General features: G+C 44.4%; 1 protein-coding gene and 1 pseudogene across 1 annotated transcript; one reads left to right on the top strand and one right to left on the bottom strand.

Annotated features, from left to right (window-relative positions):
- The first annotated feature begins 583 nt into the window (after positions 1 to 583).
- Positions 584 to 13,844, top strand: LOC126455832 (uncharacterized). The gene is made up of 2 exons (XM_050091594.1): positions 584 to 1,301; positions 13,801 to 13,844. The coding sequence occupies exons 1-2, from the start codon at positions 584 to 586 to the stop codon at positions 13,842 to 13,844; spliced, it is 762 nt and encodes a 253-aa protein (XP_049947551.1).
- On the bottom strand, positions 9,549 to 9,666 carry LOC126459117 (5S ribosomal RNA; annotated as a pseudogene).
- Positions 13,845 to 16,511: the final 2,667 nt, after the last annotated feature.

Raw genomic sequence — 16,511 nt, 5'->3', positions numbered from 1 at the left:
GGTGTGGGGTTACCACAAAGGCGCATAGGCAACTAGGAGGTAGGAGCCATTAGATTTTGCTACAGCGACTGTGGCAATTGGCAGGAAGTTGTGGCGACTCGCAACTTTCAGAATTAGTAGCACCAGTACGTCAGAGTCCAGAAAGGTAGTCCTCGTGGGTGCAGGACAACGCAGGACAGCGGCAGCGCGACGCGGAGCGACGAGGCACAGTGGTGCCTAACCAGCCAGCGTTCGAGTCCGGGGGTCTGGGCCGAGCAGCAGCAGAAGCGGCAGCAGCCGTAGCAGCGGCAGCCGAGGAGAGCGACGGGGTCGGCACAGCCCAGCAGAGCGGCAGCCGGCGCATCGCAGCAGCGCGGAACAGCGCGGGCACAAAGAGGGCGCAGAGACAGCGCGGAGCAGCGCGGGCACAAAGAAAGCGCGTAGCAGCGCGGGACGAAGCGAGTCAACAGAGCAGACGGCGCACCACAAGAGAAGCGGTACTTGTAAAACTGTCTTAAGAATATTGTATTTTGTTGTGTAAAGTATTAACTTAGTTAAGATGCCCGTAACTAATGAAGTTGCGTCATCCTCCACTAGTGGTAAGATGTCAGTGAAGGAGGCCCTATGTATTGTGTCAAAAGTGTTCGAAGGGAACAAGAAGGATTTAAGGGAATTTATCGAAAATGTAGATGCAGCTTTTGAATTAGTAAAGCCAGAGGAACACGAAACGTTATTGAAGTTCGTCAAAGCAAAGGTAACCGGTGAGGCCAGGTCGAGATTACAGGTGCGTGAACGCACAGGTACGTGGCAAAAGGTGAAACACGTTTTAGAAGGAAACTATGCTAGTAAGCGTACTATAGACTACTACGCATGTAAAATTTTCCAAGCCAGACAGGGACACGGGGAACCAGTAGCAGTGTGGACAAGCAGAACAGATGAAATGCAGAGAGATTTTCGAGAAACAGTAAACAGAGTTATGGCCAGAGAAAACTTGAAAGGTGCGATAAAACTAGTTGATTCCTTAGGAAGAGCATGCTTTATACAGGGTTTAAGTAATGACAGAATACAAACAATAGTGAGAAGCAGAGGCGATGAAATTACGTTGGCAGCAGCAGTGGAGTTGGCACTGCTGGAGGAGAGTGCGATATTGTCCATGAGAGAGCGGGGACTAGCCCCGAGGGTAACGTACACTCGAAATAAAGAAACTGTAAAAAACGTGAGAGAAAGTAAAGAGTTGAAATGTTTCAATTGTGGGCTGAGAGGTCACATAGCCAGCAAGTGTAGGAAAAGCAGGCCAGAGCATAGAGTAGGAGCCATGATGGGTAATGAGTTTACAAACATTTGCTATGGGTGTGACAAGCCAGGACACACAGACATGGAATGCCGGGTGAGGTTAAGAAAAGTTCACCCGATAAATGTAAGGGAATTCAGAGGAAATCACAGAGAAACCGAGGGAGGGTTGCGAGAGTGGAGATGTCCACAGTGTAATTTACCAGGGAACTGTGGAGTTCCGTGCACAAGAGTAAAAGATGTTGCGTGTTTTAAGTGTAAACGGCAGGGCCACTACGCGAAAGATTGCCACGAAGGGCCCTGGCACGCCTGGAGAAAAGGCAGGGTGCCAGTATCGAGTAAAACAGGAAAGGTGGTACAGGGAAACTAAGAGGCGGCAAGGCCGCACAGTCGGGCCTTGTTGCGATAGGTAAACCCACAGTGAGGGTAATCGACTGTGCAACAGAAAACGACGTGGTCGTATTGTACTGCGTAGAGTCAAAGAAGTATTTAAAGTTACTAATAGACACAGGAGCACAATTGTGCTTGCTAAAGAGGGCGAGTATTCCGGTAAAGAGTATGCTTGGGATCAATGAAACAGAAAAGCTTCGGTTAAAGGGTGTAACGAGTGAAGCCGTTAGCACAACAGGCACGGTGCAAATAAACTTAAGTATAGACGGATCTGAAAAGGTGAGACAGAAATTTCACGTGTACGGTAGAGGTCTAGACATTCCGTACGACGGATTGATAGGGAGAAATTTCTTAACACAGCATAGAGTCAAGCTGGACTATGCAGGTAAAGTAATAAGACTAAAAGGGCGAGATATACCCTTAGTAGTAGAGGAAGAACCAAAGGGATAAGAGATAGAAGCAGATTCAGAAATAGGCGGGGAGAAAGGGCCCCGGGAAGAAATAATAATGTTGTTGGAAGTGGACGGAAAGGTACCACGGGGAATCGAAAGAGAAATGGTCATACCGAAGCAGGAGATTGCACAAGGGGTGCATGTACCCGAGTCCTTAGTAAAAGTGCCAAATGGGAATTGCATAGTAAGTGCATTGAACGTGTCAGAGGACAGAGTTCGACTAGGAAATGTCAGATTAATAACGGAAGAGTTAGAAAGAATAGCGAAAGTACGCGAAGTAAAATGTAGCACTGAGGCAGTAGGTAAGACGGAAAGTCGTGCTAGTGTGTTGCGAAGGCAACTCAGAATGGATCATTCGAACGTCGAAGAAAGGAGCGCTCTAGCAGAGGTCTGCACGGAGTACGGAGATGTATTTCATCTACCAGGGGACAAACTGTCCTATACTTCTGCAGTGAAACATAGAATACCGATTGCGCCGGAACATGCGGGGAAGGTAGTGAACCGTACAGGATCCCTGAAGCGCAAAAGGAAGTGCTAAAAGAGCAAATAGAACAGATGCTCAAGGATGACATAATTGCCGAAAGCAAGAGCGCATGGAACGCAGCGTTACTGTTAGTTCCAAAGAAGTTAGATGCCAGTGGCAAGAAGAAATGGAGAATAGTAGTGGACTACCGACAATTAAATGACATCACGGTAGGTGATGCATTTCCACTGCCGAATATCTCCGATATCCTGGATCAATTAGGGAAGCCAAGTACTTCTCGACGCTTGACCTTGCAAACGGGTACCATTAAATATTGACGGACGAGAAGGACAGTGAGAAAATGGCATTCAGCTCAAACTATCAACATTACGAATACAAAAGAATGCCGATGGGACTGAAGGGAGCCCCAGGATGTTTCCAGAGACTGTTGAACACAGTATTGGCACGTTTACAAGGTGTTAAATGTTTTGTCTATTTGGACGACATAGTATGTTATGGGAAAAACCTACAGGAGCATAACGAAAAACTCCGGGAAATATTTGACATGTTGAGAGAGCACAATTCGAAGTTGCAACCAGACAAGTGTGATTTTCTGAGGAAGGAGGTAATCTTCCTAGGTCATTGTATCACGGACAAGGGAATATCACCGGATATGGCAAAGGTGGAGAAGGTGAAGTTCTTCCCACAGCCGAGAAGAACAAAAGAACTAAAAGGGTTTCTAGGATTGATAGGGTACTATCACCTCCTGATACCAGCACCTCCTCCTTCTTGCGAAAGAATAGCCCCGCTACACACAGAGATGTATCAGTTCAATATTAGATGGAAGGAAGGCAGAAGAGCTCATGTACACTGACGGACAAAAGTCGCAACATCAAGAAGGAGTTGTGCGACATAAACGAATGTTTGTAGGCGTGTTTCTACATCTGAAACGTGGTGTCTGTTCACATTTCACACCAGCCGCATAAGAGTAGAGCTAGCAGCGCCACCATTAGGCTGCGTTCACACTGCCGGCCGGGCCGGGCCGGGCCGGGCCGGGCTGACGCGTACTGGCTCGGCTCGTGCCTAGCCAGCTCAGGCCGACGAGTAGTGCATTCACATTGCGCGCCGCGCCGAGCCGGGACGGCGAAATGGGGGAAAATCCACTTCTCCGATTTCCACGTTTTAAAAATTCTTAGAGGTATATAACACTTCGCCACATCGTTTTATGAACTTATTTTTTCCTTAAAAGCGTTACTTACGTCGTGAAAAAAGAAAAAGTCTGCTTTTCGTTTCGCGTGATTTCTTAGTTTCGTGACGCTTCCCAACCGATTTTGAAGAAAGTATGTGGCTAAAGAATCTGATTTTTGTACACGTGGTAGTGCAACATCTTAGCTTCGTACTGAATCATTTATCTTTCCATATTTCTTAACAGTCATTGTGAAATGATGCTATTTGTCAACGTTGTGCACTTGATTTACAAATCTTGTAGTGAAAAAGTTATGTAGCGGGTAGCTTGCTGTTAGATCCGTTTTAGACCATACATTGTTGGGAATGAAATGTAGCTAAAAGTACCAAAAAGTTTTTGAAATTATAATGATACTAACATCTGTCTCTGGTCTCAAATAATGCGAGCTATTCAGTGGCGTCAGTGCCGCGTCCGCAAGCCACGGAGTTCGCGCGGTTACAGCTTGGTTTAGTGTAGTCATATAATGCAGGACAGAAAAAAAACTAATTACTAGTGATCAGCGCAGACCTAGTGCCGGTCCCTCGTATTATTTTAATGGTCTCATTCTCTAGATAAATCCAAATGTATAAGAATTTTTCCCTCGGCTGCTGGACAATCATCTGCTATGCTTTTATAATTGGCCACACGTTGCATCACAAAATACAAACAACTGTCATCACCATCCTACAATTAGTATGATGTACATTTCGTATTTCGAACTAAAAGATAACTGAAGCGCAATTCTGTAGTCTCGTTGTCTACTTTGACAGAAAAAATAATGGAGAGTTAATGAAACTACTGTAGATCGGCACAGATGTGCGTTTCATTGTTCTTCATTGTTTTTTTTTTTTTTTTTTTTTTTTTTTTTTTTTTTTTTTCTTCCTTGGCAGGCTGCGCTGCACTGTCAAGGTAATCCCCACTCTTTGGCTAAATGGCTGGTCGGAGGCCAAATAAATAAATTTAAAAAGATCCCCACCCTTGGACAGCTGGCAAGCAAGTCAGTAGAAATCGCAGCTGCAGTCAACAGTTGCTCGCCTTTAGCTAGTCTGTGCTGTCGTGTAGAACAATGTCTTCACTCTTTTATTGGTATTGTTTTGACTCTGCAGTAACTCGTCGAGTTATGAAGTACAGAAGAACTAGGAGGTTATGGATTCATCCCATAAATAGCGACAGACATTTAGGAGAGTTTTTTTCTTTATATGAAGAACTTAAAAACTATCCTGAAAAATTTTATTCAAATTACATAATGAATCATAATACATTTCAGTATGTGCTGCAGAACATTCAAGACAAAGTTTCTAATCAGAACACAAATTTTCGCAGAAGAATAACAGCAGAAGAAAATTTGTGTATAACGGTAAGGTAACATTCGTTAGTACACACATTTTGGTTTGCAGTAGAACTTTGTACAGCATTCACTACCTCCAGTTAATTGTAGTCATGCATTTGTATTTTAAATTTCACATACGCTTACTTCTGAGGGGAAGAGAGTTTATGGAACTCCTGAGAATCATTAGGAAGTAATTAGCTTCGTCATTTTGGGTAATGTCTTGCTGTGCCTTCAACGAAGAATCGCAGAAATACTCCTTCAGAATTTTACAACTTTTTTCTTCTTTTTTCTTCATGATGCAGCGCTTGGCAGTGGTGATGGTTCATCATGTGGAGCCACTGATGACCTCACAGAATTCTTTTCATTACCTTGTAAGATAGACAGATTGATAGGCGAAGAGTTTTGAGGTAATGCCCTTTGACTCAGTGGTTCTATTTCCACTGATAAGGAACTGCCACAGCATGACTTTACAATGCATTATCATCTGGTAGGGACACATTTCCGTCCCTCAGTGACACTCATATCTGTCTCCGTTTACAAGTAAATGCGAACTATTCAGTGGCGGCAATGCCGCGATCGCTGGCAAGCTATTGTTGTAAATGCATGTAAATACGGTAGATTAAATAAATGAAATAGAAGTAATTTCGCATGTATCATTATAATAAACGTAATTTTTCCTCACTGATTGTGAAATAAAAGACGTGTGCAGTCACACTTGTGATGAAAGCAGAAGGGAGACGTGTGATGCGTGTAGTGCAGAAGCTGTAGTGCTGCTCCACAGGCTCGCGCCTGCGGTCGGCTCGCGCCGGCAATATTAAACACTCGGGATGTCGCCGGCTCGGCTCCGGGAGGCTCACGCCGTGTCGGCGCGGCCCGGCCGCCAGTGTGAACACCGCAATTCAAAACCATGTGTTTGATATCGAAGCGGGCGGCGGCCCGGCCAGGCTCGGCTCGGCCCGGCCGGCAGTGTGAACGCAGCCTTAGGATACAAATCAAGTTTGCTTTAAATACACGCTGTATCGGTCGTCGGCGTTAGTTACCTTTCAGACTGGACGTGGAGAGTTGATGTTGGTTAAGAATGGCTTTAAGGCGACAAAGACGCCATTATCAGCACCTCAGGGAGTTTGAACAAGGTTGTGTAATAGGACTACGACAGGGCTTAACAACTGGCCGGTTTTGAGCGCGAGTACTCGCGTCTGCTCAGGCACGTGCTCGCGAGCAGGTGCAAGGTCGCGGAGTTGGGAGGGAGGGGAGGGAGGGGAAATGCGCGCGCACGTTTGAATGTGATCTCGCGTTCTTAGCAGATTTAACTAGCCTTCTGAATGCTTTGAATATTTTACTATAAGGTAAAGATCTGCTAATTACTCATTTCATAGATCGAATACGAGCTTTTAAAATGAAATTGACACTTTGGGCGAGTCAGCTGGAAACAGGAAACCTAGCTCATTTTCCTAAATTATCATCCATGCAAGATGTTCACAAAGACTGTGAACGTTATTCACATAGTTTAGTTGATCAGCGGTTTCAAGATCTGACAGCACTAGACAGTGAATTTGATCTGTTCTCTCCATATTCAGCGAATATTTAAGAGATTCGTCCTGAGCTGCAGCAAGAAATTATTGACCTGCAGTGTGACAGAGAGTACAGAGACAACTTTCAGAACAAGAAAAACATTTTGGAATTCTATAGTCACTTCCCTCAGGATAGATTTCCTCGTTTGCACAAACTGGCGGCTACAATAATATCAATGTTCGGTTCCACGTATGTCTGTGAACGACTGTTCTCTGCAATGAAATGTAACAAGACGCGCCTGAGAAACGCATTGTCTGATCGAAATTTAAACTGTACACTGTGCCTAAAATGCACAAGAACAATTACTCCGAACACAGACGCAATTGTAAAGGGCAAAATGTACGTGATAACCGAGAATAACAGTTCACAAATTAATGTGAATGTAGAGGCATACACTAAGCTAATAAAATTATGTGGGATGTGTACATACTCCTTCATTTGTTTCATTTGTCGCAGTAATGATTCGTGAGTGATATCCCTGCAGGTGGCCGCGGATTTACATTGACAGGCGGCAGCTGTTGTGTGCCCCACGTGACTTTCCCCACTCTCCGCTCTGGTCCGGTAGTGGGGTAGTGGGGGTAGCGTGCTCGCGCTGCTCTGTGCTCGCGCCTTGCTGCTCACAGCTTGCTCCGCGAGCACATATGTTGTGAAGCCCTGGACTACGAGAAGCTGTGTGTTCCTGCTGTGAAATTTCAGTCAGACCTGATGCGATGTAGGCACTGTATATGATTCCTGGCAGCGGTGGTCACGAGAGTGTATGGTGGAAAGAAGACCGGACTCCGGACGGCCATGTGGCACTACCGAGAGGGAAGACAATCGTGTTCGGCTTATGTCTCTGGCGCAACGTATTGCATCTGCAGCAGCAGTCTGAACGGCAGTTAGCACCGCAGTGACACAACAAACTGTTACAAATCAGTAACTAGGTCCCGCGGACACCGATTCAAACTGTGCGCCACGGCTTCTCTGGCTCCGCGGCTAAGTTCCGTTCAAGGTCACACCGAGATGCGCGCACACAGAGTACATCTCAGAGTGCCTGCATGAGATTAAATATATATGTCAAAAATTACTCATGCTTCTGCGTTTTATGATAGAGACATAATTGACTATCGCACATATCATATAGATGGAGTGCATAACATGGACATGGGAGCCTCGTACTTTATGTCTACAATGCTTCTTACTCTGAGGACTAAGAATCACCGTAAAGTCAGTGAATATGAATCTGCATGTGCCTGGGCAAAGGCTCAGGCAATTGTGCTAATGTATCGCACATATCATATAGATGGAGTGCATAACATGGACATGGGAGCCTCGTACTTTATGTCTACAATGCTTCTTACTCTGAGGACTAAGAATCACCGTAAAGTCAGTGAATATGAATCTGCATGTGCCTGGGCAAAGGCTCAGGCAATTGTGCTAATGTTAAAATTGTTGGTGATCTGACTCATTATTACAGAAATTAATAAAGTGTTCTGTCCTTTCCTTATCTCCTTTCTAAAAAAAAAAATATTTAATCTCACGCAGGCAATCTGAGATGTACTCTGTGTGTGCGCATCTCGGTGTGACCTTGAACGGGACTTAGCCGCGGAGCCAGAGCAGCCGTGGTGCTCAGTTTGAATCGGTGGCTCCGGTCAGATGCCCTCTAGCGTGCATTCCACAGACCCTGTAACACCGCTATTTTCGACTGCAGCTGTGTCAAGGGTCTGTTGTGTATTCTCATAACAGGTGCTTCTGTCTTGGTGTCAGTGATGGCCGAATGTTGATTAGAAGAAGGTCTGTGAGGGCCTACAACCAACCCGTCTGTGTGCTAGACACACTGAACCCACACCCGGTGTTATGATCTGGGATGCGATTTCCTGTGACAGAAGGTGCACTCTCGTGGTTATCCCACGCACCCTGGATGCAAATTTGTAGGCCAGTTTGATGATTCGACCATTCATGAACAGTATTCCAGGGATTTTTTGTAACAGGACAACGCTAGTCCAACATCACTGCGTAACCCGACATCCTCTACACACGGTCGACATGGTGCCTATTCGAACACCAGATCTATCTCCAGTCGGGCACATACGGGACATGATCGAACGACACATCCAGCATCATTCACAGCATTATCCGACCCGACAGTGACAGACCACGTGCATTAGGCAAGGAACACCTTCCCACAAACTGACATCCGGCACCTCTACAACACAGTGGATGCACATTTGCATTCCTACATTCCAGATTACAGCGGTTACAACGGTTATTAATGAGTAAGCATCTCGCATTGACATTAACTTATGATCTTGCAGTGTTAGTCACTTAAAAATGCTACCTACAAAAATGTATTCCAGAAATTTCATTACAAAACATTAAGTATTTTTGGTGTTACCGATTATTTTCGGTCAATATATGCTCAGTGAAAGGTATATTGAACGGTAGATAATTCACCGGTACCAATCAGTTGTGAAAATGAAAATGAAAATTTGAGGTGGCTCTCGGTTCCAAGTAGCATTATCTTTTTGCCTGCAATTACCTATGCCTTTTCTCGAGTTGGCAGTTATTCTAAAACCTTCTATATAGAGATTTTTTAAAGTATTTCCTTTTATCTGAATATCACCTGGCTGACAAAATAATAATTTGTACACGTATCATACAAACTACATTAAGCACTCGGTCTTCAGGCCACGAGTGGCCCACCGGGACCATCCGACCGCCGTGTCATCTTCAGTGGAGGATGAGGATAGGAGGGGCGTGTGGTCAGCACACCGCCCTCCCGGTCGTTATGATGGTATTCTTGACCGAAGTCGCTACTATTCGGTCGAGTAGCTCCTCAATTGGCACCACGAGGCTGAGTGCACCCCGAAAAAACAGCGCATGGTGGCCTTGATGGTGACCCATCCAAGTGCCGACCACGTCCGACAGCGCTTAACTTCGGTGATCTCACGGGAACCGGTGTATCCACTGCGGCAAGGCCGTTGCCATAGAAACTACATTACCTCTGTTAAATACACTCCTGGAAATTGAAATAAGAACAACGTGAATTCATTGTCCCAGGAAGGGGAAACTTTATTGACACATTCCTGGTTTCAGATACATCACATGATCACACTGACAGAACCACAGGCACATAGACACAGGCAACAGAGCATGCACAATGTCGGCACTAGTGCAGTGTATATCCACCTTTCGCAGCAATGCAGGCTGCTATTCTCCCATGGAGACGATCGTAGAGATGCTGGATGTAGTCCTGTGGAACGGCTTGCCATGCCATTTCCACCTGGCGCCTCAGTTGGACCAGCGTTCGTGCTGGACGTGCAGACCGCGTGAGACGACGCTTCATCCAGTCCCAAACATGCTCTATGCGGGACAGATCCGGAGATCTTGCTGGCCAGGGTAGTTCACTTACACCTTCTAGAGCACGTTGGGTGGCACGGGATACATGCGGACGTGCATTGTCCTGTTGGAACAGCAAGTTCCCTTGCCGGTCTAGGAATGGTAGAACGATGGGTTCGATGACGGTTTGGATGTACCGTGCACTATTCAGTGTCCCCTCGACGATCACCAGTGGTGTACGGCCAGTGTAGGACATCGCTCCCCACACCATGATGCCGGGTGTTGGCCCTGTGTGCCTCGGTCGTATGCAGTCCTGATTGTGGCGCTCACCTGCACGGCGCCAAACACGCATACGACCATCATTGGCACAAAGGCAGAAGCGACTCTCATCGCTGAAGACGACACGTCTCCATTCGTCCCTCCATTCACGCCTGTCGCGACACCACTGGAGGCGGGCTGCACGATGTTGGGGCGTGAGCGGAAGACGGCCTAACGGTGTGCGGGACCGTAGCCCAGCTTCATGGAGACGGTTGCGAATGGTCCTCGCCGATACCCCGGGAGCAACAGTGTCCCTAATTTGCTGGGAAGTGGCGGTGCGGTCCCCTACGGCACTGCGTAGGATCCTACGGTCTTGGCGTGCATCCGTGCGTCGCTGCGGTCCGGTCCCAGGTCGACGGGCACGTGCACCTTCCGCCGACCACTGGCGACAACATCGATGTACTGTGGAGACCTCACGCCCCACGTGTTGAGCAATTCGGCGGTACGTCCACCCGGCCTCCCGCATGCCCACTATACGCCCTCGCTCAAAGTCCGTCAACTGCACAATACGGTTCACGTCCACGCTGTCGCGGCATGCTATCAGTGTTAAAGACTGTGATGGAGCTCCGTATGCCACGGCAAACTGGTTGACACTGACGGCGGCGGTGCACAAATGCTGCGCAGCTAGCGCCATTCGACGGCCAACACCGCGGTTCCTGGTGTGTCCGCTGTGCCGTGCGTGTGATCATTGCTTGTACAGCCCTCTCGCAGTGTCCGGAGCAAGTATGGTGGGTCTGACACACCGGTGTCAATGTGTTCTATTTTCCATTTCCAGGAGTGTATATTGCAGGTAGCGTCTCTACTATGAAGTGGCAGTATTTGTATGATAGCTGATTAATGGACATAATTTCCAATAGTTCGATGTTTTCAATCTTTCACGTAGTTACCCTAGCTCACATCCTGGGTAAGCTACTAAATTTTTACGTCGACAGAATTCTCTACGCGAATGAAATAGGTCTAACAAATAAGCAACAAGGTAATCCATTAATACGTAAACAGCTTTCGTTCTATGATTTAGCAGTCTGCATTTACATAGGTTTAGAGGTAGCTGCCACTGGTGGCACAAAATACAAACTCTGTCCATGTCATCTTGTCTTCCTGCAGTCGCTTAGCAACGACATTATCCTGTACACTACAGTGTCATCGGCAAACTGTCGCAGACGGCTGTTCATTCTGTCGGACAGATCATTTATGTATGTACAGATCAAAAACTATTCTGTCACACTTTATAAAATAAATAAATAAATAAAACAAAATAAAATAAAATATTACTTATTAATTATGTATGATAGTGATTGGATGTAATTAATATTTGCTTATCTGGAACGTGGATGTTTAATTATTCGGTATCAGACGCTTGACAATGGCTTTTTCGTAAATGTAATGTTTTTCGTAGTTGACCGTGAAATAAGACTCAAATAATCGTGCTTCGTATTTAAATCGTTTCCAAAGACTGCTGCGGTAGGTGCGGACTCAAATCTAAATCTCAATATTAGAATAATTTGCCAGCCATGTCAATACGTCGTACAGAGGTGACTGTCTACTAAACATAGAAAGTTTACACAGTTAGTTAAGTCAGATATATTCAACGGATAAGCCTACAGTTAAATAATTCTACTTACTTTCATAAATATAAATCCTTACAGAATCGAGTGCCTAGTAAGATTGCAACTCGCAGTGTTCTTATATAACATCAAATATGGCGGTGTGCCAGTCAATGAAATATAGGTGCTTCCCGCACCACTTGTCCAAGACCTCTCCTTCTTAAAGAAACATAAGAGTATCGTAATTGTGTTTTTGTTTTATCAGCGACACAGCGCTGCAGTTCTGTGCCATAGGCTTTATTTATTTGTCACAGATTAATTATTTAATTAAGATTTCGCGTTTCCGAGGAAACTCACGCACTGCATGCAAATGTGACTCTATAACTTTCCTCGGAAACTTGAGACGATACCTTTATCTCTAATAAACAAAACGCACTGGTCACTATTACTTACTAAACCTTCGAGTTATTCCTATGTTTAAGAACCTATACCATGGATTCGGACCATTGTTAACAGTCCGCTTTGCGGCACTGTGTCAAATGGTTTCAGAAACTGTGGAAATATGGAATTTGCTTGCCGCCCTTCCTCCCTGGTTCACATGATGTCCTGTGAAGGAAGGACAGGCTTCTAGTTCCTTGTTGCTTTGTGAATAGACGTCTCTAACTCTCAAGGCAATTTATTTTGTCCTCTCAGTATATAATGAATGATAGCTATATTCAACGGTAGGTAATGCACCCACAGCTGTTTGTTGTGTAAGTCCAAAACTATTCTGCCGTTCAGTGCTTTTCTCCGTGGAATCGAAAATTTGAGATTGCCCACACTTCGGAACTGTAATAAGCTCAGTTTAGCCGTTGCCACCGAAATTTCAACTTCTTCTTGTTAGTAACTAAGCTACTATCCATAATCGCACTGGTATATGAAGGCAGGGCGATGCTTAACGTTGTAACCAAAAATCTTGAGAAGTGCTTGACAGATTTACTTCAGACTTGACACGATACTGTGATGTATATTCAGTAGGAAATAGGTTGTAAATTTTTATTATATGTAATATATAAATGTAGGTGTAATATTTGAAGGGGAAACGTTGTCGTAAAAAATCTCAAAAAGTTCTTGGGTTAACTTCAGCTTTTTCAAGATATTTTAATAAATATTCAGACGAACATAGGCTGCGTGTTTTTAAACAAGTATACAGCTGCGAGTATGCTGTGCTCTCCTGTGAAAAAGTGCTGATTTCTCTTCATCCTCGCAGTCGGTTTTAATTACAGTAGCAGGGCATTTACACTGGACAAATTGTTTCTCCCATATACACTCTCTTTCGTGATGCATGTTTTTAAACTTAAACTGTATGCATAACAATGTGTTGTTTTGTTTTCTTCCTCGTAGTCGGTTTCCACATAAATCGGGTGACCGTATTGATGCTTATCATTAATAATTATGGAAACTGAATTTGCAATAACATTAAACGAGGTTCAAGGACAGAGACAGGGGTGAAGAGGAGATGGACAGAGATTTTTGGTGTGGGGGGGGGGGAGGGGGAGAGGTAATACGCGTAGAGGGGTAAGAGGAGGAGATGGAGAGAACAGATGGGTGGAGAGAGCGGAGAGGAGGTGGGCAAAAATGGGGATAGGTGGTGATGGATAGAGAGAGGGGGCAGTAAAAGATTAGGATGCATATTCAGTTCCCACATACATTCAGCAGTTGGGGTTTTGCTAGTAAATTATAAAACGTTTGTCTAAAATAATCATTGTTAATTGTAAAATAAATTGTGGAACTTACCGTTTTTTTGTTGTTGTGTTAGAATTTAGAACACTAATCGCCACAGCAATAAGCAAATTTAATTTTAAAATATGTGTATTTGTCACACCGGTGCCTGAATATTAAAGAATGAAATAAAGACAGAACGCCTTTCCGTTTTGTAGGGAAGCCTACAGGATGGCAGGCCATCGAAGACAAGACGTACTGAACAGAGAGTGAAGGCGACTGAAATGAAAACTGTAATATCGAGAACGGCCCCTCCGTCACATCGACACCACTTTCCTCTCTGAGCGAGTATGCGAGGTGGTGAAACCGGAGGAAAAAGGGATACCACGGCAGTGGGTCCGCCCAGCTGCACTCGCCTCGCGTGGAAGCCCGTGCGAGGGCTGCGCTTCTGTAAGGCGTGTGGACTCTCATAGCTACAAGAGAGCACCTCGCCGTTCTCGACAAACACCTCCGTTCGTCGCACGTTCGCCATTTCAGTGCAAGCAAAGGGCGCCGCAGAAAGAAAAAAACTCAGTAGCGAAATCGCTCGCGGAATCTAGACAGTAACACGTACACCATAGAGCTAACCACCCCCCCCCCCCTCCTCCAGCCTCCAAACACACATGTAGGCACGTACGTATTCATATGCAATGTCTGAATATTTCCTCATTCATTACTTCTACGGATACAGAAACGGACGAAAAATATTAATATTTCTTCACGAGTAGTAGCTATAGAAAAAGTACAGTATTCATAAAAGTACCGAAAAAAAGGTATCGATACCTCGATTTTTAATAAAAACATTGGAGTGGGTATTCATCATCGGTGTCATGTCTGAATCATTTCATCTACAACCTACGTACAATAGGCAGAAACAGACGATTCTCACTGGTTTTCAAGAGAATAATACGAGTCTTTAATTAAGCAGTAGTACGACTTTCATAAGGATCACATTCTTTTTAAATTTGGAACTTCAAATATGATATTACAGAATCTCAGAAAAACAGTTGAACTGTTCCTAAAACTATATTTTTCTATTTACACCCATGTTACAACCACGTCGTCTTGTATTCATAGTAACAAATAATGTGTAATTCCTTTTTAGACTTTTGTCGATAGTATTGTAAGCACTTATAATTTATTACTGCGTGTAAATACCTTTTTACGTAGCTATGTCTCCCACATTAGGACATGGTGAAAAAAATATATCCTGTATTTACGAGATGACGTCTTCAGATGTCTCAGATGCACAATTGGCTGCGTTATTTGCGAACATTTTATACCTCTTGTAATTTTTTCATCAGCTGCTATGTGCAGCTGTTTTTTCTTTATTGTTCAAAAATTCAAATGGCTCTGAGCACTATGGGACTTAATATCTGTGGTCATCAGTCCCCTAGAACTTAGAACTACTTAAACCTAACTAACCTAAGGACATCACACACATCCATGCCCGAGGCAGGATTCGAACCTGCGACCGTAGCAGTCGCACGGTTCCGGACTGAGCGCCTAGAACCGCTAGACCACCGCGGCCGGCTTTCTTTATTGTTATTTCATCCCACTCGCACTATACGGGCGGGGACAAGGCTGTCTCCAGATGCAATATGCCGCCGTTCAGCCAGATAAGATTAATGACTTGAAAGGATAGAATGAAAATTGGACATGGCAGTTGACAAAAATTGATGTTTTGCACAATAAAAAGACAGATTGTTAGCTGCATAAGTTAATTTCTAAAAGGCCTATTTGCAGGTTAATTAAAATATAGACCCAGATAAATGGAAAATGAGTGTTCGACACGAATATATAAAAACAAATGGACAGCTGCATAAGTTAAATAGTAAAAGGCCGAGGTGCTGACTGTTTAAAATAAATACACACTGTAGATGAGTGAAGTGATGAGTGGATGAACATGGCCAGGGATTAGGGTATCATGGAAACGTGGCATTCACGGGTGGGCAGCGCATAGGCCAACAAAGTAATACGGAAGATTAGTGTTGTCATGTACTGTATGAGTACCCAAAACAATGGGAGATCTTTTGAACAGTCAACACACGTAATTTTACGCTAATCTGTTGTAAATAAATTTTGCTACTCTGTACCCCTGTGTCTTACGACTATATTACCTCTCAGAAAGTTGTATGTAGCCATCAAATGTAAAAAGATATTTTGAAGCTTACAGTTGTTGTCGTTGGAATGTACACTCGACAGCAAAAAAAGTGGGTCACCCCTGAATTCCAACGTGTAGGCTGCACCTGAATGTATGCAACCAACATAGCATATCTGTGTTGCACATAGTCGCAACCCTCCACAGTACAGTCGTTGTAAGATACACAATGGGTACTGCTAGAGACTACTAGAGAACACTAGCCTTTATGACAGCCCATCCAGATGTAAAGTAACACCACGATAGTACTGAAGAGATGAGACAGTCCTTAATGTTTTGTAAACTAAACTTAATTACAATAAGTGAATTTTCAAATATTATGGGACAACTAGTGTTGTCACATAAATCGTTCAGTAATCCTTAGGCACAATTAAATATTTGAGACAGTATATGGATTTACAAAGTTGTATGGCAAATTTGAAACAAGTTCCTTGCTGTCTAATAGGTTTAGCCAACACATGCTGAAAGTCGTTCAACGTTCAACGGGGAGTGGTTTCGCATCAACTTTATGTAATACTAAGCAGTTAAAAGAAAACGTGATTAACGGCGGCAACCACTCTACGGAAATTCCAACATCAACAGCGAATCACAAGTAATATCATTGTTCACATTACTCATCAACAGTTACTTGTACACGAATTTGTACTTTAAATGACATGACCAACGTCTTCGTTCTGGATCCGGATGCAAACCCAGAACGTAAACCAATTGTTAACCAAGCAAAGCTTT

The sequence above is a fragment of the Schistocerca serialis genome, chromosome 2 (genome assembly GCF_023864345.2).
Source record: "Schistocerca serialis cubense isolate TAMUIC-IGC-003099 chromosome 2, iqSchSeri2.2, whole genome shotgun sequence".
Lineage (NCBI taxonomy): Eukaryota > Metazoa > Arthropoda > Insecta > Orthoptera > Acrididae > Schistocerca > Schistocerca serialis.
Note: the sequence above shows the minus strand (reverse complement) of the source record. Positions and strands in the feature narration are given on the sequence as shown.